A 24779-nucleotide genomic window follows, 5' to 3' on the forward strand; every position below is an offset into this window, starting at 1 on the left:
AGTCTTCTGAAGCCGTGGGGCTTTCTGTGTTTCTCACTATTACCTGCCGTTACTTCTTCATTGCAGTCTTTTCCATTTATACCTAAAATCTGGCCTCCAACAGCTCCCTGAGCATGTTTCCAGCATCTAAATTTATAATGGACTAAGATATGGCCTTGAGGCCCTAAGAACAGAAGCCCACAGAAAGAATCTGATTGGCCAAGTATGGCTCAGTTACATGAATCTGGACCTATTAGCTATGGCCAAAGAGTGGGATTCCACCTTGCAGCCTTTCCCCTGTGTAGCTAGAAAAGAGAAAGATCTAAGAACAAGAAGGTTTCCATTTCAAACATTTAGAATTGTAGAATCATTGATGTTGGGTAGAGTGGGTGAGTAGAAAGATTGAAACATGATCATAGTGTTTATAAACATGACCATAGTTTAATAAAGCATTGTATATAAAATATATGCATTTATAAGATAATTGCTTGAAATCTTAGAATGGCTGCTTTATATGTTCATGTATTTATTTTACAACTTTATTGAGAGTTTAGAGTGCAGCATACTGTTAGACTCAGAAAAGAATAAAGATGAATGTTCTTTCTTTAGTGACCTGCCTTTCTTTAAAAAAACAAAAACAAAGAACAAAAGGAATATTGGTTGAAGACTTCTGGTTACAACGTGTCCAATGAAATTTTTCCAAAGAGCAGTTTAGAAGATAAGACTGGTGTGAGCAAGCTGGAGCCACACAAAAGATTGGGTGCTCACTTCTCGCCCTTGAAGAGCAAAACTGTTTTAGGTGGAGGATTTTTTGAGTGGAGAAAAGGCTCTATGCTAAGATGAGTAGATCAGTGTTTGGACATACATATACACACATATATACACATATACATGCATACACACATTTGCACACATGTATATCAGGGACAGACTTTCTCAAAAGTGTTTCTCAAAATACATGACTAATTTCCTCCTCCCTCCCTGCCTCCCTCCCTCCTTCCCCTCTCTGTATGTCAGAAGACAGCTATCTAGGGTTAGTTTTTCCTTCCACCATGTGGGTCCTGGTGACTGAGCTCAGGTGTGTAGGCAAGTGCCCTCTCCCTGTCCTTTATCAAAGGCCTTGTTCTGAAAAAATGGAGCGTGAATTAGTGAAGCTCTAATTCCTTCTTTGCAGGATAATAAATTCAAACTGCTGTGATTCATGTGTCTGAGAATTTTTGTCATTTTACGGAAACATATTGCATATCAAGCCAAGTGTGAGGGTAGACACCTGTAATCCCAGCACTCTGCGGGTCGAGGCAGGAGGATGGAAAACTTGAGGCTATATGTAGAAAGACTCTGCCTAAAAATAAAATAGGAAAGGGAAGTATGAAAAGAAGAAACTTATTTTAAGTCAACAAGTGCTCAAATCAGACTTGGATCTTATTTTAATTTTGCAGCTTATTTAATTTATGCATAAGTGTTTCTAGAGCAGCCACAGTGATGAAATAAACATTCTGCCTCTCTCCTCTTGGAGCGTAGAGTGACTGTGAAAGACAAGATTATCAACAAGCATGTTTGAATGTTGATAGTTGTAATAAAACAAATTCAGGGAACCATAAGAACACATAGTAAAAGGACCCAAAGAGGAATAAAATAGTTAGAGAAGGGAGGGAGGAACAATCCAGATGGAAAGGGGTGGCTGACAGTCAGGAACTGAAAGGGACTGTCCTCTCCTGCTTTCTTCTACCCACCTGCCCCCTGCCATGGTGGTACAACCAGAGGGAGAGAGGAGATGCCCATTCTTATTCCCTAATCTTTTTGGTCCTTGTATATTTTACCCCAGATCTTTTAAGAGGCGATAAACTTTTGTTTTTAAGTAAGAATATGACGATAGCCATTACGTCATTCCTACTATTAAACAGAGAACTTTCTCTAACCAAGGTCGACAAGAGAGTTTATCTTGAGGTCTTTCTTGTGGTGTTAAATGCGTGGAACACCACTATGTTCCATTCAGTCTGCCTTTGTGGATTAGTTTGTTTAACCTTTAACTAAAAGACACAGATTTGTCAATGAGGCTAGACCTTGAGTTTCTTCTTCCAATTGTATTAATAGTCAAAATCTTACTGATAGCTTTTACATTAACCATTAGTATTTACTAATAAGACTTTCCAAGATTCTGGGATGTGATTTCTCTTTTTAGTGCATCAAGTTATGCCTGTTAAAAGCAGATGTCATTTGGCCTAATGATTACATGTTCTTAAATTGGTATTTTAATTGGATTGCCTGGTTATTGAAATCCTATGTCCCCAAGATATATTCCTCAAGTACTATCTCCCACTGTAATGTCTGTTGCTGTTTCAAAGGAGCAAAAGGATATATAAAGAGGTGATCATCACTCAAGATCGTTTGCCTCCTTGGCGTCAGCTGTCAGCCCAGTACATTTATTTAGACAACAGTGGGTTCGGCCGGAACATATAAAGTTCTCTTTCTCAGATGTGAAATATGATGAATGTGCCATTCTGATGACCTTTACACAAGGCCGCATGTTAATATTCAAGACCTCCCTTTTGTTGGACCTGAACAATGGCTGTCATTAAGAAAGCTTGGCTTGCCAATATGCCCTCTGTTAGGATGCTGGCCCACTCCTGATTGGTCACCAGGAAATGTCATGTGCCTTTGATGGAAATGACATGGAAGATGTATGGTCAAAGTGCTGTGCTCAGCACCACTGCTGTGCAGAGGAGAAAACCACCATGACCCAAATAGCCCCATACTCAAACAATGTCGCACCAACCAAAGACAACGCATTGGGAAGAAAAATGCTTGTAACCTGCATGTGTTAGAAGATGTATTGGCCAGACGGCCATAGGGCAATCTTTGAACTATTGAAATCTTTAGAAATATTGTTTGGTTCTGAAACAATACTTACAAACCTAATTAATCAAGCATAGATGGTTTATTTTCAGGCCTTCCACGGCATGTTGCTTTAATGCAAGAATAGGGTCAGTTGGGTTCTTTTTGCCATTTCACGGAGGCATGCAAGAACTCAGCATGCAGATCCATGTTCATACAAGTTGAAGCTCTAAATTTCAAAATAATATCGACACTGATCTCTGGTGATGCCACCATCAACAAAGGCTGCGGTTAGAGGTAGCCTGAATTTCTTTTCCAATTGTTTCTGGCTCCATGTGTGATGCTTTCTCTCCCGTCTTCCCCCTCACTTTTATTCATCAGAATCATTTATTCATGAAACCAATAAAGAATCATCTCAGACAAATTCTGTAGCTTTAGTAGAAGACACTTCAGGCTTTTCTTATAGTGTGAAGGCAATGAAGAATGGTTTATTAAATGCTGTGATTTTAAGTGTTTATAAATATCCCTCCCTGTTTTCCAGTATAGTTTCTGGTTTTAATAGACTGATTGCAACAGTGCACATGTTTAAGTGGGCAAAATGAGAGCTGTGAAAACAATTTCATAGAAGGTTGAGTACTCTTTGAAGTGGTAACAGGCAGGAAGCACCAGCCAGTTGTGGCTGATCAAGTCAATCATTAAGATGAAGGAGTCTTCCGAGTACTTACATGCAAAATAGTGTGTGACCAGACTGGAACTGAATGAGTTGTACCCCTGAAGGTTAGTCAGCTCCTGGTTATTCATTTTGAAGAAGACTGTCAACACTTTTGATTACCTACACATTCCTGTTTTGTTCTGCTGGGCTCTGTCACCGAGCCCCAGCTGGTTAGAAAACAGGAGAGAGAGAAGGGATGGAAATTCAGTCCATAATTACACAAATGCAGACCATTCCAGGGAAATACTTAGTAGGAGGAGAGATGGTTGAGTTTGTTCTCATTGGGAAAATACAAAGTAAAATCACATTGCAAGTACTATCCTATATTCACCAAGGTAGCAACAAAAACAAACAAACAAACAAACAAATGTTGACTATAGCAGCTACAAGTGTTGACAAGGTACAGAATAGTAGGAAGCTGAGTAGACTTCTTGTGGGAAGTAAGTTGGTAGGAACATGTAGAATGAAGCAGGTTCTCTGTAATAAGGTCAGAGGCAAACATGCCTATCTCTGGCTTGGCTACTTTACTCCTGGAGAAGCACAGAACGTGCACAAGAATTTCCATAGTAGTCTTGTTGTTTATAATACTGTTAAAACAATCAAAATAAAATAGACTCCACTTCTATGTTCATATTGCTCATAAGAGAATGAATGAACAAATTGTGGATTTCCATATAATGAAAGAGGGTGAGTCTGGCAGTATTTTTTTGTTTCTGTAAATTGTGATATATGAAATTTCTTTCTTTTTTTTGTGTATGTGTGTTTGTGCTTGTGCATGTCCACACTGGTGAACTCACCCAAGAGGGGATGCAAGAAGGCCAGAGGCTGATGTTGGTGTGTTTTCTTTGATTATGCATTATATATTTTGAGACTGGGTTTCTCACTGAACCTGGAGCTCACTGTTTCTGATGGCCAATGAGCTCCAGTACCCATGTGTCTCTTCCCTTGTTTCTGGGATTATAGGCACATTATGCCTGGTGTTTTATGTGAGGGTTAGGGATACAAAATCAGGTCTTTATGCTTGCATAGCAAGCATTTCATTCAGTAATTTCCTCAGTCCATTTTTTGACATGTAAAATGATAATATATTTCAACATATAAACATATGAATGTTATTAAATTCTTTTAAAAGTATAGTTTTAAAAAACTCATTTGGAGACTCACAAATTTCTGGGGCATGGGTAGAGAATAGTTTAGCAATCTGTTTCATTTTTGTACAGATGGGGAAACAATATGAAAATACTTGTGGTTTGCTCAGAAAATAATGAACACTGCAATCAAATGGGTAGGCTCTCAGGTCAATGTGCTCTTTATTGTTGCTTTATTTGTTTAGTTTTTGAAACAAGGTCTCCCTAAGTAGTCCTTGAATGGATTGAACTTCCTATGTAGACTTATTATGTAGATCAGGCCAACTTCAAACTCACAGAAACCTATCAGCTTCTGCCTCCTGTGGAACAGTATTAAAGACATGTGCCATCATGTCCAGCTTAGGTCATAGTTCTTTAAATTGCATTTCATGGTGAAACACGTCTGTGAATTTAAAAATGAAACAGTTTATATGTATCTGTACTATACTGAAACTTTCCCATTGTTTAACAACCCTCTTGGGACTGTAGGAAGAGGTAGTCTTGTATGAGGAGTGTGAAGGCCCTGAAGTTTTCTTCGGGTGCAGAGAGGCTGCCTTCATGACTTTTTACTGGAGAATCATGTGGTCCAATGATACTAAGAGAAGGTATATCCTTCTTCCTCAAAGGCAGGAATGGGCACCCCTGAATACACCAGAGTGCCTGAGTCATGGCAAATGGCCACCTTGATTGTGACTTCTTCATTTTCTCACATTCATGGCGGACATCAGTGATGGCCCTGTGAACATCAACACAGCCCTCAAATTCTTCATTTAAAAAATGGTGTCACAATTTTTTTTTTGATGAATGTTGTTTGAGACAAACCTTGCTTGTGCTCCTTGCTTGGGGACAGGCACCATGGTTACTGTACTATGATGAGATGTCAGATGTGGGTCATTGTGGGCCAGTCCCATAGAGGTGAAATGTCATCCTCAGACAATAGGCAGGAAGAGGAAGTGGATTCTGATGAGGTGAGAATGGAGGAGGATAGCTGTCATACTGATGAGTATCCATCAGAGAGGGAAGTGACTCATTCTCTCCTTTGTCCTTCCCACAATAAGTTTTTGAATGTCTGGTAAATGACAGGAATATACTTCAGAATTCATATTTGCCTTCACCAAATTTGCATTCTGGTGAGGGCATTAAACTTAGGAGCATAAACTATATATTGCATGTTATACAATTTGAATAAAGATAAATCAGAGAAAGGAGTCAGGATAGGTGGTAGAGAAAGCCATTTTGGAACGAAGTTGGGATTATATTTTGTTCTAGAATTTAGCTGATGGTTCAATTATCAGAAAGAGGGAACAGGCTATTGTATTTATCCTTTCTCCAAGCTCTGTCTTTCTTCATGTGATTTGAATTTATTATCTATACCCTTTTTCTTATCCCTTAATAATTGCCTTTAACATCTCTAGCAGGACGGGGCTACGGGGAAAGAATTCCTTCAATTGCTTTGTGGCCATTTCTGTTCTAAGAAATTTTAAATTTATCCTTTAATGTTAAAGAATACTTTTTCTAGATATAGAACTGTGCATTTATTTTTGTCTTTCAACACTTGGAATCATTTTATTTCACCTCCCCAGTATATGACTTCTGAATTCTGTTGTGAATTTAATATAATTTTAATTAACAAACAAGAGTACCATATATATCATATGTAAATGATGCTTTAAAATATGTATAATTATGGACTGGCTCTATCATACTAATTACCTTATCCATTATTTTCTATTTTTGTGATGTGAACACTTTAATCTATTCTTGTAGTGACTTTTGAACCAGATTATTAAATATTCTCACCAGCGTGTGTCATACATCCCTCTCTGTGGTCCTTTTTCTGTCTCTCCTGTAAGATAGTGTATTCTCTTCCTCAGCTTATCTCAAGAGTCTTTCTTTTTAGTGCTGGGGAAATGGCTCAGTGCATAATACTGCTGTTCAGGCACAAGGTCCCAAGTTTGAGCTCAGAGTCCATGCTCTTGTGATTCCAACTCTGGGAAGGTAGAGACAGATCCCTGGGACTCTCTGGCCAGTTTATCTGATTTAGCAAGTTTTCCAAGCCACTGTTGCCCAAAAACAAGGTATATGATACCTTAGCGATGACATCTGAAGTTGTTTACACACACACACACACACACACACACACACACACACTCACATTTTTTCTCTTTGTGTTAGACTTTTACAGTTTAAGAATGATGGTCTTACATCTGGGATTTCAGTTTCTGTTTTCCATAAACTTGCTTGATTTTTTTATATCTGTTGTTGGTCATTGACTTTTGAAAGTCATAATGTCAAACAACTTTTCTGTTTCAGTTTTTTTTTTCTTTTGCTGGTATTCTAGCTATGTACACATAATTGGTAACTTGTCTGACTTCCTGTACGTTCTGTTCTCTTTTCTCTTATCATTTATTTATTTGTCGGTTTGTTTATTGGTTTTTAGAGATAGAGTTTTTCTTTGTATATTCCTGGCTGTCTTGGAACTCACTCTGTAGACAGGTTGGCCTCAAACTCAGAGATCCACCTGTCCCTGCCTTCCAAGTGCTGGGATTACAATCAATACCCATCTCTAAGCTCTCTGATTGTCCCCTATCCCTTGGCCAGATCCAGTCTATGGATGAATCCATCAAAGACATTTTTCATTTCTGTTACAGTGTTTTGTTTTAAATTTCAGGTATTTCATTTTTTTTAGCATTCTCATCTCTCTTTTTACCTCATCCAGATATTCTTTCATGTTCTCTCCTTTCTCCATCAGAATTTATGTTAACCAAGCATGTTTTAAATGAACTGTTAATGCCAATGTTGGTGTCATATCTGAACTAGCTGTTGGATTAAGCTGTCTCTCCAGAGTGTGGAAGTAGAAGTTTCCCCTGAAAATTCAGTTCTCTGATGGGTTCAAAGAAAGTCATCACCACTATATGGATCAGCCTGTTAGTTTCCAAGCTGATTACATGATGGAGTTGAAACTACAAGTTTACATTCTTCACTTTCTTGAATAATTTTGTTATTGTAACTCTCATCTTTCAGGTGAAAGACTGCCAAACTTGTCATAACTACCTCAAACTATTATATCCATCTGGGATCCCATTTTCTCTTATCTACATGGTAACCAGTAGCCTTCTACCTGTCTGTCACTCATGTCTCATCCTGATCATGTTCCAGCACTTTGAAAATCACATGCTATGCAGCCTCTGGACACCTGCCTCCCCAACCCTTCTGGCTTACTTTATTTCAGCCACTGGGGCTGCTTTCTGTGGTCAGGATGGTGTCTTCTTTACTTCTGAAGTGAACAAACCCTCTTCAGACTCCAAGTCTTCTGAGATGAAATGTCACTGCCCCATGTCACTACCTGGGAATCTCTGTCTCAAACTTGTAGCTTTTCCTCACTATTTATAACCATTTAGCAGTGTCATTTTTCCTTTCTGTAATACACAGTAGTTATTATACTTCATGAGGATAAGGATCACATTTATATTATTCTCTTGCACCCCAGGATTAAGTAAAAGAAAAGGCACATAGTAGGTCTTCAACAAACATATTTGAATGAAGGAGTGTGTAAGATGAGTCTCTGGATTGTTTGAATGTGTATTTTTCCAGAAGGTGTAGTAAAGGAGAGGAAAAGGAGGGTGTGTGTATGTGTGTGTGTGTGCTGTTTACATCTCATTTGTATGTATCTGTGCATATACACATGTATGTTTATGCATGTGGAGATGATAGCATGACATCAGGGGTTTTCCTCTATGCTTTACACCAGTTTTTTTGAGGCAGGGTCTTTACTGAATCTGGTTATCGCCAGATTGGGAATGCTGGTGGGCCAGCAAGCCCCAAGGATCCTCCCATCTCTGCCTCCTCAGTACTGTGATTACAGGTGACAACTGCTATATCTGACTTTGGGGATTACTACTTATGCTTATGTAGTAACCACTTGATGGACTGAGGCCTCTGCACAGACTTTAAGAAAGGACAGTTGTTTTTAACCAACAACAATGCGAACATCTAATATATGCACTTGCACAGCTTTGCTCTAAGCCTTCTTTTATTAAGTAATCTATCTGTACCTAAGGGATGTAATATAATTATAAGTTTATGTGTTGGGAGCACTTATTAAGACTTGGGAAGGGCTAAAGCATACATTTGACTCAAACAGTCTAAACTCAGGGCTTGTGTTTGTTTGACAACTAAGACTTCCATCGTCTCTCAGGGCTTGATGTATCCTGATGCTTCTGTACTCAAACTCATTAGCTCAAACACGAGTCTTAGTCCATGGCTGGGAGAAAAGGTGAGTGGGAGGTGACAAGCTTCATTATGGTCTAGGAATACCTTTAAAAAAGATAATATAGGAGAGTGGGGTTTTTGCCTTAAGAGAATGGAGAGTATATTTATGATCAATGTTTGATTTTAGAAGTGAGGAAACAAAAGCAATTAGATTTGGCCTTTAGTTACACCTAAATGTCATAATGAGCTTAGGGGAATTAATTGCCCCTGTGTTTTAGGTTGATGTCCTTCCAGTCTTTCATAGCACAAACATGACAGAGTTAGAAATATTTTTGAGTGAAGAGATAAATTCTGGGAAGCAAAGATATAGGAAATTGAGAGGAATGGCTGTGTGAAGGGATGAAGATAATACTCTGTATCTAAAAAGGCCCAAAGACATGGAAGTTAACATGTTGGTCTTTGTATTGAATTGAAAATGCAAGCTTGGTCTAAATAGTGAGTTGTAGGCCATATAGGCTTGTTTCTACTCCCTGAAAGAATATACCAGCATCTAAAATGATTTATCAAAATGACTTTGCAATGCAAAGAGAGTAAGAAGTTGCTTTGGTAAAATGCTTTCGGCTCTTGGGTTTATTTTATTTTGTTTTTAAGTTTCCTGTCTGACATAATATTATTTAAAATGAAGTTAGCAGATAGAAGATCTATAATACAAATAAGAGACTGAGTTACTTGTGATGTAAAATGACTGGTACAGTTTCACCAACAACAAAACACAACTACATATAATTGATGAAATATAGATCCCTATACTAGGAGCTTGGAAGCATGGTTTGAATGAGGAATCTCATAGGGATTATGCATAGATACAAATCCCAGTTCTGCCAGTTTTATCCACTGCCAGTTTTGTTCCACCTTTTGAAAATGATGACTTTACTGTGTTAGACATACTGCTGACAGCATTTTTTATGGCTAGGGCTTGGGTGGTAGGGCATGGCCTAGCCTGTGGTCAGTGTCTAGTATTTTTTTAGCTACTGTCATCATAGGCACTTTATCAAGCCCAGAATGTCTTGGTTATGTGTATCCTTGGGTGGATACCACCAGCATGTATTGTGACGTATCTAAACAAAACTTACCCCAAATTCAAAGACCTAGATCCTGTTTTCAGCTCAGCTGGTGATATGGTCAAGATGGATATTTTTTCTCAGCCTCTGTTTCTTAGTAAAATTAGTAAGCCAGAGAGGTTTAGTGGGGCTCAAGTGAGATTACTGACACAAAAACAAGTAAAATGTAAAGGAACAATCAAGTTATGCAGAGTGTATGTGCTGGATTCTGAGATGGTGTCTGGATGTAGAAGATGCCTGGAGAGAAAGATGGCACTGACTTTCCAGCTCATGTTCACAATTGTTCCACTGAATAAAACTGACAACAGCCTTGGAAACCCATAGAGTTTGGACTGATGATATGCTTTGAATCACAAAAGGACCTCACAGCACAGATACTTGGGTCCCTCTCCCTGCGTTTGCCAATGGTTGGGAATTATCCATATTTTTTAAAAAATGTTCAATATGTAGTTGTCTAATATATATTGTCTAATATGCAGCCAGGCTTGGGAAACATTGAATTAGTCTTAGGTGTGTACCATGGGAAGAAGTGCTGGACTTCATGCCACAGACTATGGAATTTGGCTTAAATTTTGTCACTATCTAGGAAGGAAAATTAAGAACAAAGTCACTGAAGATTGCAAAAGAATTTTGAACACCTTTTCTCTCTATTTAAGATCAAGACAACTGGTTGTTCTCTTAATCCAGGTCACCAGGAAGTGGTGAAATTAGCAGAATCTGGTTTGACAGGCTCAAGTACATTTTATTGTAGATCAACTGGTAAACTTTGTCTTAAAATAATTGCTTCTTTTTTTCTTTTTTTCCATTCATTTATTTAGTTCATAAATAAAGTCATGCACAATTATGATACAGAATACAGTATGTTCACAATGGCATGGCTAAATTAAACCAATTAACATGTTATATCACACATATTCATCATTTTTGTTTTGAGAAAATTTAAAGTATACTATCTCACAACTTTTAAAATATAGCATATTGTTATCAAACATATTTATCATGCTCTCAGTAGACCTCAAGACTTCAGATAGTCCATGCCTCTTGTCCAACTGCAGTTTTACATCCTTTAACCAATTGTTTCCCCATTGTTAAAAGTCCCACATTGAAGCCTAATAGCCACAATTCTGCTCTCTGTTCCCATAAGTTCATCATTTCTAGGTTACACATAAAATTGAAATTGTCTTCCAGTGTGTCACTTTTTTTTTTTGGCAAGCGTATAACTTTACTAAAAATAATTGCTTCTATTTGGTAATATCTAACCTGTGGCAGATACTTAAATATATTGGTTAAATGTCTAAATAAAAAACCACAATGACTACCCATCTTAATACTTAATATATACTACACTGTGGTTTTATTGTTTACTGTATACAGAATGCCTAATATATCACAAATGCAGTTATGTGACCTTCTGAAAAGGGATGGAATATTTGATGCAAAGGTATGTGTAGCAAAAATTCTAATTGGTCTTAATAATAAAAACCCAGAGTCAGATATAGGGGTTAATGCTGAATGATCAGAGAAGCAGAGCAGCCAGACACTAGTTCTTACCTCTACTGAATCCTCAAATCAAAGGGGCAATCCTGTCCCTAGGAATCCTCAGACTGAATGCTGTCTTTATGAATCCTTAGACTGAATGCCACGAGCTCCTGTTTCCTCCCACCTTATATTCCTCTCTCCACCCAGCCATATCACTCCTGTTTCCACATCCCTAGTGTTAGGATCAAAGGTATGAGCTCTGTTTCTCTTTTAGACTGGATCAATCTAGCTCAGGATGTAGCTCAGGATGGCCTTGAACTCACAGAGAGCTGTCTGCCTCTGCCACCCAAGTGCTGGGATTAAAGGTATGTGCCACCACTGCCTGGCCTCTATGGCTAAGTAGTGACTAGCTTTGCACTCTGATCTTCAGGCAAGCTTTATTTGTTAAAGCACAAACAAAATATCACCACAGGTGTGAAGATTTAGTCCCTCAGAATATTCCCACAGATTTGGATGTTGAAAGTGGTTAGTCTCAGATAACATTTAAATGCCCTTGTTCTTTTAAATATGTAATAGATGTATTTAAATATTCAAATATAAATACATTTAAATACTTCTTGGATGTAAAGGGAAACTGAATGTATTTGAAGTGCTTCAGACCTTACATCTTATTTGCAATATTTGAACCAAACAAGAATAAATTGAATACCATCGGTTATAGTGGTAGTAATTTTCCATTTATACCAAGAAACCCAAAACTACAAGTTTGGAAGATCCTAAATGTTTCTATGTATTTTGGAAAACTTGACAATTTTTGTTTACCCTGTCAAATTGTGGGGGTATAAGATTAAATAACAAATCAACTAAAATGAAAATCAGACATTCTAGTTAATGTGATGGAGGTAAACCAGATATCTAGATCTAAGATTTCCTTGTGAAAGAGATTACAAATGCATTCTCATTGATCCAAATAGAATATTTATAAAATTATGTTCTAAGGTAAAAATATTATGGAAGGAAGTAAATGATTATGGCACTCATAGGTCTGGCTATGTGCCAAAGACAAAAACTGGTGGCTTGTGCTTATTCAGAGAGCAGTTCTGTCATGTGTATTATATACTACATAATATAGAAGACTAAAGAGATACCACCATTTAAAAATCAGAAGGTTTTACATTCTTAAACATTCTTGTTCTCCTAAAAAGTCTGTTGTTTTTTCCTGGACTCTCCATTTCTTCTTGGCAATAAAAGTATTGGAAGGTGTCTGATCCCTTCAAATGTGACAGATACTCTCAGGATAACCCAACTTTAGTGGTATACTAGAGAATTTTCTAATATACAAAGTTGTGGTTTGGCAGAATGTGCTAGTTAGTATGGCCAGTATCCTCTTGTCCATGTCTGACTCAACACACAAACAGTATATTTCCTGGTACTTTAGCCTAATTCTATATGGTAGAACTCATCCACCCAGTTCTCCTCCTTCATAGTATGTAATTACCATATTTGGGGTCTTTATCTTTTCTATATCCAAACTATAAACACTATCTTTTAGGTGAAAGAGTTTTAATAGTAATTACTCCAGGATAACGTATGCAAATTAAAGCTATAATGTATGTAATAGTTTTTTGGCTATTGTGGCAAGTCATCACAGACTTGGCAGGTTAAAACAAGAGACTTTATTTTCTGGGTTTGGAGAGCAAGAGTCAAAGCTTCGCCTGCAGGTTTAGCTTTTGGTACAATTCTTGCCATTCCCTTACTAGTAGAAACACCTCTTCAATCTTGTCTCTCACATCCTGTGGCATTCTATATCTGTATCTCTTATTTCTCTCCTTATCAGGATACTACTCAAATTGGATTAAGGGCTACCCCCCCAGCCCCCCATGACCCCACCTTATTCTTACACAAAAAGAATCTATTTTCAATTAAGGGCAGCTTCACAGCTACTGGAGTTCAGGGCTTGAATATATTTTCTAGAGGACACAATTCATGTGGCCACACTATCATAGACTCAATGTCTTTCTGTAAGTTCCCCTTCCATTCTCAAAACCACTCTGCTTAGCTCTCAACCCAGGGAGATTCCTAAACACTGAAATTTCTCTTTCCCTACACTACTTCTCCCATTGAAGATCTCATTTAATGTCACTGTCTTGTGAAAAGAGTCATTAAATACATCTGCACTACGAATGTTAAACTATTTTAACTCATTAAATGTTATTTTTGTCTAATTAAAGTTTCATAAAAATTCAGTATTTGAACTGCTGATTTTAGTTTATTTTCCTCAAATTTTGTTTCCATCATGTACTTTACATCTTTATATTTAAGGATTATTCTTTCATATAAGCTTGACTTTGCTATGCAATAATATTGCTATTTAATATTTATTTTCTACATTCTAACTATACTCTAAATACATTATACACAGTGTCTAATCTGTTCTTTATAATATTCTCAAGAGGTAGTTGTAATTCTCTGTATTTTATGAATGAGAAACTGAGGCAATATTAATTAAAATTTCCTAGTTTATTGAGCTATAAATTGGAGAAAACCATGATTCATATCTAGCTCCAAGTTGTATTGCTTTCACTACTCTTCTTATATTAGGATAACATATCTTAGAAATAACCCAAAATTTATGTTTTTATTTATACAAAACACAAGAAGATTGAATTTGGTAATTAGATAAAATAAGGTTTGTCCATTCTCATACCCCTCCCAACACTTCCCATCCCGAAAAAGATCTCAGTTGCTTTCAAACTATAATTCTAAAATTGAACACACACACACACACACACACACACACACACACACACACACACCTATTGTTCACCCACAGTGACTTAATTTTCTCTCTTCCTGTTTCTTCCCTCACTCATTACTTTAAGCTAAGAGGTCAGAGTTGCTTCTTAGCTATCTCTTTAAGCCACCTTCTCCCTATGTCCCTCAAGCTACCAGTGTCTGTAACAAGGAAAGTCGACACTGCACTGGCTATGTCCATGACTACCTTTGACTATTGAAGGCTCTCTCACATTTAGTCTCTCTTTGGCCTGGGACCAGCCAAGCTGGCTAATGAGCCCCAGAGATCCACCTAGCTCCTATTCCACCACATTAGGCATACAAATGTGCCCACATGGGTTCTGGGAGAACCAACTCAGATCCTCATGCTTGCAAGGCAAACACTTCCCAGTCCTATAAAGCAGCTTTAAGCGGTTTTTCCCCTTGCCAGTACATCTAAAGAAGTGCCTCACCACTGGACATGTGCTGTGGGACTGAGATTCTTGGCTAAAGCTCTAACTCTGCTCATTAGTATTTATGTGATCTTGGACCATCTACCTGTTCTAAGTGTCCTTGGGGTATTGTAAGAAATGGTCACAAAATGGGTGGTTTAAAATAACAAACTTACTCATTCCCTTTTGGAAGCTAGAAGTTCCAAATCAAGGTGTCTGCCTGGGTGTGCTTCTTCTGAAGGCTCTAGAGAAGAGTTATTTGCTCCTTTGTTCTAGTAGTTGCTTGTGTTCTTTGGCTCTGAATCCCTGTTTCCATCTTCACTCTTCACCTCTGCCTGTGTCTCCATGAGACATGCTTTCATGTGTCTCATCAGCCTTATAATACGGATAAACAGAATGAACCCTAATTCAGCATGACTCCATCTTTAATTATATTTTTAGAAACTTTATTCCTAAATGAGGTCACATATGCAGAAATTCACATGCACAGGTGTACTGTGAATCAGAACTTCAACACAGATTTTTGTTGTGGGAGGCACTTATAAGGGGCAAGCAAGTGTTCTGACTATAAAGTAGAGATGATAGTTTCAGTTAGCTGTGGCATTTGTAAGGATTAAGTGGCAACTATGTTCAGAGCATCATATAGTATCTGCTACATACCTCTGACTCAAAGTAGTTACAGCCCTTTATATCTCTCCACACTCTTCCCAACTTTCTTTCCTCCCACGTGGATACCACAGCTCCTGTCATGGTCATTTATGTTTGCTCAGGATTGAAACAGAAAACACACACACACACACACACACACACACACACACACACACACACACACACACACACAAATCCATATATAACTTGATTGATGCTTCCTTCCATTAATCTAGAAGATGACTTTGAAGTGATTCTTTCAAACTAATGTGTTTTCCTTTTACAGGATTTGTAGAAAGGACTCATAGTTCAATGTCAGATGAAAGAGAACTTTACAATTGTGAGCACACAATCCCAAGCTCTCCGGCCAGCACAATCTCTTTGGACGAATACATTTATGGAGAAGACAGCCCTACCCCGTCACTATCCAGTGAAATGAATGAAGATGTTTTTTTCTTTACTGTCAAAAAATGGATGCAGAAGCGACCTAGAGGACCACCCAAGCAGGCCTGGACCAGCCCATTTTTTGAAAAGCAAGCAGAAAATAAACTTAAAAGATCACACTCAGTGAATACCACCATTTCTTTGGAAGCTGAAGGTAGACACATACCACTTCAGAACCATCCCTTGAGAAACTCCAAGGGAAATTCTGGTAGGTATCACATTGTGGTTTCTAACTTTTCTTGTCTCAGCTTGTCACTTTCTGGTTTTAATGTCAATATAAATGAAACCAATCACTGGTTATTGAATCAATGGTGAGCCATAGAGCCATATTCTACAAGTGTGATAAGAGCTTTATCAGTTAAAGTTTAGGGTACTTGTTTATAAGCATTACATTTGAAGAGATATTGGGTGTGTATTGATGACAAGTTATTGATTAGGCAGGTGTTGCACCAAATAGCAGCAGTGGCACCATTATTGCTGTCATCTATGTTAAGCTGTTGTCATAAGCTAGACTCTATGTTGAGCATTTTATATCAGTTTACAAACCAATACATAACATTTAGGCAGCTACCCTCCCCACTTTACAAATAATGAAGCTGTGAATTAGTAGGATAGGGTAATATGTGGGATAATTACATGTTTCAACTTCAACTTCCATAGTAGGAAAGATTATTAAAAGGAAACAGAGGATGGGGAAATAGTTCAGTAGCTAATGTATTTGAAAGGCTTGAATTTGACTCTCTAGAGCCCATGTAAACTGGGCATATGGGCACATGTCTGCAATTCCAATGTTTCAAAAGTGAGAATGAGAAATGGGGGAAACACGAGAATCCTTGGAAGTTCATAGTCCAGCCAACCCAGCATAGACAGTGGTGAGTGACAACAAACAAACTGAGAGACTGTCTCAAAACAGGTGGAGTTGTCCTCTGACATTCACAAACATGCTGTTGCATTCACAAGTCTGTGTTCTCACACATGTGTTTATATATGTATACATATGGTAGGCACACATGCACACAACTGTGTGTGTGTGTGTGTGTGTGTGTGTGTGTGTATGTGCGCGCGCGCATGCGCATGTGCCCACACACAATAATTTTTAATAGAATAGAAGAAAGAGTTTTGGAGCTCATGTTTCAGCTCTCCCACATCAATTCTGTAACCATGATACAGTTCCATGGATGTTTTTTGAGCTTTGTCTTTTCATCCCTAAATCAAAGATAATCAGTGCTGTGACGAGTACTTGTCATTAAAGGGCTCATTTCAAAATTTCCCTAAATACAGTAGAGACTATATGATGATGATGGTGTTTATATATAGGAACTGTTGTGTAGAAGGTTTGGATTGATGCTATGTAGCCTTGTAATGGATTTCTCTACACCCCACCCCCATTCCCAAGAGGAGAGAGCTTTCACTCAAAATGCTAAGGCAGATTCTTTAAGATGGTCTGCTGATATTGAGTCAGAGATTGTTTTATTTCTGGGATTCTGGACCTAATGATGGGATGCAGATTATTTGAGCTGGTTAACATTTTTTTTTAGTGTGTGTGTGTGTGTGTGTGTGTGCATGCAAAGGTCACATTCTTAGGAGTCTACCTCTTAATTAGGTTAGATTGGCAGGGCCAGAGAATCTTAAGGACCCTCCCATCTCTACCTCCCTAACTCTAGGACTGTTCCCAGAGCAGGCATCTTCACATGGGTTCTGTGGTCTTCATGCTTATGAGGAAAGCAGTCAATCACCTGAGCCACTTCTCTAGTCTGTTTAACTTTTTTTGAGACAGGGTTTCTCTGTGTAGCTTTGGGGCCTATCCTGGCACTTGCTTTGTTGACTAGGTTGGCCTTGAACTCATAGAGATCTACCTGCCTCTGCCTTCTGAGTGCTGGGATTAAAGGCATGCATTACCAATGCCCAAACTGAGACTTCTAAGCTTACTTATTTCTTATTCATGAGTTGCCTTTCTTCTCCTTTCGTGTTTTTCTTCCCCCAAAGAGAATATAGGGTGTGTAAGTGCAGAGATAAGGCTCATCTGATTCTCTCTGTGTCCCTAATATCTTGGATGCTGTTGGGCACCTACCAAGTTCTCAGTGTTAACCAAGAACAATTGAATAAACAAATTTCATTTCACCAGCCATCAAGTGACATAGATAGAAAGCTCCATGTTCTCCATGAGGGCAAAGAAGGTCAGGGCAGCTGATGTTTCAGGACTGGACTCTGGCAGCCTGGACTTTGTTGGACTACACTGTCACACTGCATCATGATGATTACTGGAGTGCGTCACAGGAAAGAATGCCCACCCATTAGCTTAAGAGAGAGGACAGCAGACGCTGTCTACGTCATGTCCTATTATACTAAATTCCAGAATCAGTAGATTCTTCATGTGCTGAATATGGACAATAACTAAATGACTCAAATATGAGGGCTGGAAGTCCATAGTAATAGGTGTTATTAAGATTTTGCAAAGCAGTGAGTTTGGAAGCCTTCACTTACCTAGGCATTTGGAAGTGTTCTTCCAGTTTTATGTTCAGGAATAATTCCTGCATTGGATCAATGAGATGAATTGAGTTGTTCTTGTTTTATTTGTCTATTTGACAGGTATGTTGAGTGCACAGTGGAAGATGATCGGTACCTACTAGGCACAAAGCAACATGGTGGGAATTCAGTTTCTTAGATATATATTGGCTGTTTGATAGCCAGTGTTAGGATGATACTGTGCATTCTAGTTTTATACAGTTTCGAACTTGGAAAATAATTCTGTGGGCTATTTCAAATATTTTAGGAGTTTCCCTTTTACTAAAAATCCCATTAGAGAGTTGCAGGAAATGATTTAAAGCATGCGAATTATCTTAATTTATTAACGAAGGAATAGACTTCTAATGTGTGTAGGTCAATATGTAGAATTTGACAAATAAAAATGAAAGACTATATACGTAAAATACAGATAGAATATAAAACAATGGAAGTATGATTGGGGAATGACTACTAGGGAGGCTCAACTACTCGGCTTTGGGGTCATCTACTTTTTGTTTTCATGTCAGCTGGTTTTACAATTTCGAATCAGATCCATGGTGTAGCTAACTTGGATTTGCTTTCAGATTATCAGCTGTCAGGCTGGGCGAGCCATCGATCCTTTCCAGCATATCTAACGTGATTCATTAACGTTTCTCTTTACAAACTTCCAGAATTAGAAGCTGGTGTCCCGCTTTAGTCACCAAGCCCTTCTCTTTCTCTTGGAAGGGTTGAATAGACTCCTTTCAAACACTGCTCTTGCACTCGGGACCCTCTCTCTAGCACCAGCAAAGGAATAGTGAGCCTTTGGATTGTGTGACAGGGTAGTCAAGGCAAGATTTTTTCTCTCTCCATCCCAGCTGCAGTCCTATGATCCTTGTCCAGGCTGGAGTTATACTATTGCTCTGCTTTGCCTTCCAGGTCCTGCGTTGAGACCTTTCACCGCCATTGGCCTCTGCAGAAGTATCAGCCAGAGCTCCTCTTCCCAGCAGGTCAGCTGTAAGACTTCCTCTGAGTCTGTGCATCAGGCAGCCTCAAGATCCTCGGCAGCCTCAAGATCCTCGGCAGCCTCAAGATCCTCGACAAACACAGATTCCCTAAGCATATGTGGAAATGCATTAGGAAGAGGCTCTGTTGCCATAAAAATAACACCAGCGATGACCCCCAAGCATCCTCATCCCCCCACTGAACACAGGTCAAAGTCAGCTGGCGCCTTCCGTGTCTGTGCTGCCAAGGAGCCCCTGCCTCTGATTGTGGGCTGTGCTACCCATTTATTTACCAGGAAGTTAAAGAAGGCTTGCTCCTCAGCAGCCCCGCGCCCACCCGGGCGGTTCCATACGGCTTGTTCACAGACTCCTTCGAGGCAAGTGGTGAATGCTCACTTACACTGACTGCTGAGAAGGAATTGTTCTGCAAGCGCTGCCCATCTTCCAATCAATGCCTGCCCAGAACAACAGAAAGGGCCTCAGATGTATTGGTTTCCACAGAACCATTGTTAGGCTCTGTGAAGCATTTTTGAACCTAATAAATAATGTCAAAAGTCTCTATCGCAGCCAAAAATGTTCTTTTTGAAGCATTTGTAATAGTATTTTTGTTCTGCAGTGTCTCCCACTGTTACAAAGAATCTGCCTGCACAATGAGGGTCGGGGTGCACCGCGTGCCACTTTGCAGCCTGGCCTGCTGGGATCAGAAGGTTGGGCTTTTGTTTTGCTGTTACAGGTAAAAGGTTTCTTTTGCCAGCCTAGGCTTAGGGTAAGGATAGTTTCTAAGCGCCTTCAGGATGTCTACATAGACATTTGGAAAACATAATCCAATGCCTGTAATTTAATAGTTAACATGAAATTTGATTACTCCTGAAGTGCCTAGGGAAATTCCTTAGGCTATATGAAGGGTTTTGTGTCAGAAACCTGAAGCCAAATCCTAGCTGCAGGCTTTGAAACACTTGGAAGTAAGATTAATTTTTGTTTTAAAGGAGAAGATTCCAAAGTTTCTGATTTGTAATAGTGTTTGATAGCTTTACCAATGACTTTATGAGATGACATTTGTTCCTTTTAATGTTCATGGAGCAGTAGTGTGATTGTTAGCTGTCTGTGGTCTTGAAGTTTCCCCATAGGCTTGGCCTTGGGAAGTTAGATTCCCAGAGATTATGAAGATTAACTGCATTAACAGTTTCCTTTTAGTTCAACATAATATTTATGCATATATGCAGGTATGCCTACATTTGAGACATCATACTTCATATTCAAATTTAAGTCCCAGAATTTGTTTTTTTTAACATTTATTATTATTTTTTAAATCTTATATGTATGAGTGTTTGCCTGCATGTTTGCAATCTGTTTGCCTGCTTGTATCATGTGTGTGCCTGTTACTTATGGAGATCAGAAGAGGGCATGGGACCCCTTGGAACTGGAATTGCTGGTGGTGGTGAGCCATCCTGTGGGAATTGAACTCAGGACACCTGCAAGAGCAGCTGGTGCTTTTAACTGCTGAGCCATCTCTTCAGCACCACAAGTCTCAGAATTTCAATGGAGTGAAGCGCTGCTGTAAGAAAACTGCGTTGCACTTAGGAATCTGTTTAGTCTCTTGAAAATTACTCAATTTTTAAATAGTAGTATTTTCTATGAGTAAGAAACTTTAGGAAAAGAAGTGATTTATCCAAACTCTAAAGCTTTTCTAGTTAATGTGATTTTTAAGGTGTGATGCTTTTCTTGGTACTTGTTATTAGCATGGTTTATTACAAAAGAACTGTTCATGCCCTTTGATTGGGGAGCAGTGTGGATAAACTGATGGGTTTATATAGAGATTCTGGGATATTTTAGCATGTTATTCAATTATGAGTTAGCACACAGTGTTTCCAAAGCAGGAGAACATTGCCCAAGTAGATTAAAAAACAATGAACTAAAATTCATAATAGCTGATGCTAAAACAGAAACTGGACTTGACATGGTAGGTGGACTCCCTACCTATTGAGGTGCAAATAAGTGAATTTATCTGAAAGTTCATTGCAGAAAAAGGCAATTCTTTCCAGAATTGAGAAAAAGGATCCAGGCAAAAGATGCAAATATGTGTATATGACAGTCAGAAGCAGCTTCCCAAATCTACTTCAAAATACTACAACTAGAAAGATGTGATGTGACATGAAGAGTCTGAAGCCAAGTCTATAAGGGTGGCTCACTGTGATCAGGGGCACACTAATGCATTAGGTCCTAGATAAGAGAGACAGAGAGAGAGAGAGACAGAGACAGAGACAGACAGAGACAGAGAATGACTTCCTTTTTGTCCTTGCTTACATATGAGTCTGCCTGCTATATCACTTCCTGCCTGTATCTCTACTCCATTTCCCAGAATCCTCCTGAACTCCTAGTCCCACCTAACTTGCTGCCTCATTGGCCAAACAGTACTTCATTCAACAACCAATAAGATAAACATACATAGAAGGATCTCCCCCATCACATTCATAAATCAATGTTAGAAAATACATAGTAAGTACTCATGTACAACCCAGAGAGTGAGGGCAGGAATAAGGGCTCATATACTACGGAAAACTGATTTATAGGTTCAGAATTACAGCTTGTTCTTATTTCTACAGGGTTATGTGATTTCACTATAATCTGAGTGTCTTATAAACAATATAAATTTCCTCTTTGTAGGTACATAATTAAATGTAAGATACATTTGAAAGTATGATATTGATGGACATAAAAGAGAGAGTGACTTTGACAAAAGATGTTTATAAGTCAGGAATCTCTCTGTAACATATAAAAGAAATAATTGAAAAAGAAACTATTTATAGAGTTAATGTTTATTGAATCTTTAGAGATTGATTGTTCTAAGTACTTGATATTCCCTAATAATTCATTTATTTCTTACAATGACTTAATGAAGTAGTTTCTATTGTCTCCATTTTGCAAAGATTTATTTCTAATGGTAACTATATGCACATCTAAAAATAAATTCAAAACTCTATTATAAAAGTCATATGCAGGATTGCATGTGTGGAGTGTGTGTACATTCTACCAGTATCTATAATTAAAATTGCATAGCATGCTGCTTATCCGTCGGTGAGGTAAACGTAGGAATTTTGCCTAAATCCTCTCCTGAAAGCATAGTGGAGAGAAGGAGTCATAACTGTGGGCTGACAATATAGTATGTTTCAGAGAAAAGCAGGACGGAGTTCCTAGCCCCCAGCTCTTTGCTTGAAATGGCAGTGAATGGAGGCTCAGAAGACAAGGGAAGGTGACTCTCAAGTTTATGTAAGATTCAGCAGTTTCAAGACTAGTGGCATTGACCAGAATCAAACTTTTGAGGGTGACAGATGGGCAAGGAAGTGTTCTGTGGTTGTGACTGGAGCTTGACGTTACTTCCCCCATTTGACCCAAGTTTATTGTTAAGCTGGGGTGGCCTGTTTGGTTTGCTGTAAAGGATAATTTGAAGATGAAACTTGATATCAAGCCAACACATCTTCAAAGCAAGAGTGGTGTGCAAATGTCAGCACATACGAGTAATGGCAATAATAATTAGCATTCTATTATCACTGGTTGTGCCGGACCAATGCATGGTGCTTGTGGGTCCATATGTTTCATATTGTGCAGTGCTTCTGATGATCATACTGCCATATGTTCCTCTCAGAAATTTTTAGATAAGATATTGTTAACCTTCATCACAGAACCAGGAGGGTAGCAAGCAGTAGGGTACTATTTACCAACCAAGAACTGAAACACAGTGTGTGGCCTCTGATTGTTTCCCTCACCCAAGCTCACAAACACCACACCACAATAGCTTATGTAGAGCAAGTTCCATATTTCATAAAATTGAGAAATTAACTGTTCATGTAGAAGCTCCATGCATTTATTTAATTTTGTTTCTTTTGAAAGGTGTCTTGCTGTGTAGCCAATGCTAGCTGTAACTCATGGTTCTCTTGCATCAGACTCTTGAATGTTGGGCTTGCAGAAGTCATGTCTGGCTGTGACTTCTATTAGCTAACTCTTTGTGAAAGATTATGAAATTTCACACAGAGAAGAAAGAATAAGGCAATTTTTAAAACTTTACTTTTATGTGTATTGGATTTTTGATTGCACATATGCTTGTGTAGAACATGGGGAAGCCAGAAGAGACCATGGGGAGCTAGAGTTAAACACACTTGTTAACTACGATGGGTGTACCGAGAATTGAACCTGGGTCCTCTGGAAAATCACTCAGTGATTTTAGTTGTGGATCCATCTCTTCAGCCCTAGGCAATGTTATTCATCACTGCAAATGTATGTTTAGGATTTGAAGTAACGAAGGGCCTAGAAGACACGTTGTTGTCAGAGAAAGATGACATCATGAAAACTGCTTCAGAATTCTTAATATGTGTGCCATTTCTTTTATATAGTCAGAGGTTTTTGTGAAATATGGTCATCTTCAACTCTTTTACATTTTCCAAGTTCCTTTTTGCCCCATGACTAGTCCCCCTCTCCTTTCTCTCTCCAATCACACAACCTGCATTTTCTCACTCAGAGAATCAATCTAATTCTTAGTAACTTAGGGATCAACCCTGAAGAGCCAGTGAAACCCTCATTGGGTGTTTACTGTTTTAGGGAGTCATGGTGACAACTTTGAGAACTGAGTCAATCCAATCAACTTAATTGTTCTCATCATGGGATTGGTTCTGGAGAATTTTGTTTCCAGGACTGGTCTGGTAATTTTGACTAAAAGAGACGTATTCCTTTCCCTTGGCAAGCTAGACAGAGTATGAGAATTAGTTCTTCATTCATTCTAAAAAATTAATTGAATACCTACTATGTGCTAGTTATTTATTTATTTATTTTTTAATATAGCAGTACAAATCCATATTGGCTGAGTAAGCCTTGATACTGAGTCCTGTGTAATGACTCAGTTACATTCATGTAGATAGTCCTTTAGAAATTGCTGTGAAATCTAAATTCTTCAAAAGTTTAAATTTCATTTGTTGTAAATTATGAACCAAAAACCAAACAGCCTGTTTATCTCATCATGTATTTTGATGAAGATATCTCAATACATTTTATTGCAATATTGCTTGAACCCTGCTGTGTAGTGTTAGGAAAAAATGATTAGACCCCATGACAAAAAATAGTTTATGGGCATAATATCACTCCAAACCCTAAACTCCAATCTCAGTTTTCCCAGAAGATATTTGAAGCTTTAAAGTGAATTGAATAAAGTGGTAATTCAGGTCATTTGGTAGAATAATTATAGAAGGCTTCCAGTGGCAGAGTTTGAATTTTGAAGAGTACAAGATTTTGGGGACGCACAAATTTGTGTAGAAAGGAGGAGGTACCAGCCAGGGGCCAACCAATGTTTGCAGGTACAGAGGAGTATACATTTGAATAGACAACTGTAAAGAAAAGAATGCAAAAGAAATCAAAACACCAAACAATCCAATTGAAAAGTGGGGTGCAGAGTTAAATAGAGACTTCTCAATAGAGGAATCTAAAATGGCTGAAAGGCATTTAAGAAAGTGCTCAATATCCTT

General features: G+C 38.4%; 1 protein-coding gene across 1 annotated transcript in view; it reads left to right on the forward strand.

Moving 5' to 3' along the window:
- CUNH12orf42 (chromosome unknown C12orf42 homolog) overlaps positions 1-19674 on the forward strand; it is a 148129-nt gene extending 128455 nt beyond the window's left edge. Inside the window, exons 4-6 of the mRNA XM_035451366.1 lie at positions 2963-2972; positions 15637-15989; positions 19205-19674. Coding sequence (XP_035307257.1) covers positions 2963-2972; positions 15637-15989; positions 19205-19674 — 833 coding nt within the window. The remainder of the gene's footprint in view (positions 1-2962; positions 2973-15636; positions 15990-19204) is intronic.
- The last annotated feature ends 5105 nt before the right edge of the window (positions 19675-24779 follow it).

This window comes from Cricetulus griseus (genome assembly GCF_003668045.3).
Source record: "Cricetulus griseus strain 17A/GY chromosome 1 unlocalized genomic scaffold, alternate assembly CriGri-PICRH-1.0 chr1_0, whole genome shotgun sequence".
NCBI classification, from domain to species: Eukaryota; Metazoa; Chordata; class Mammalia; order Rodentia; family Cricetidae; genus Cricetulus; species Cricetulus griseus.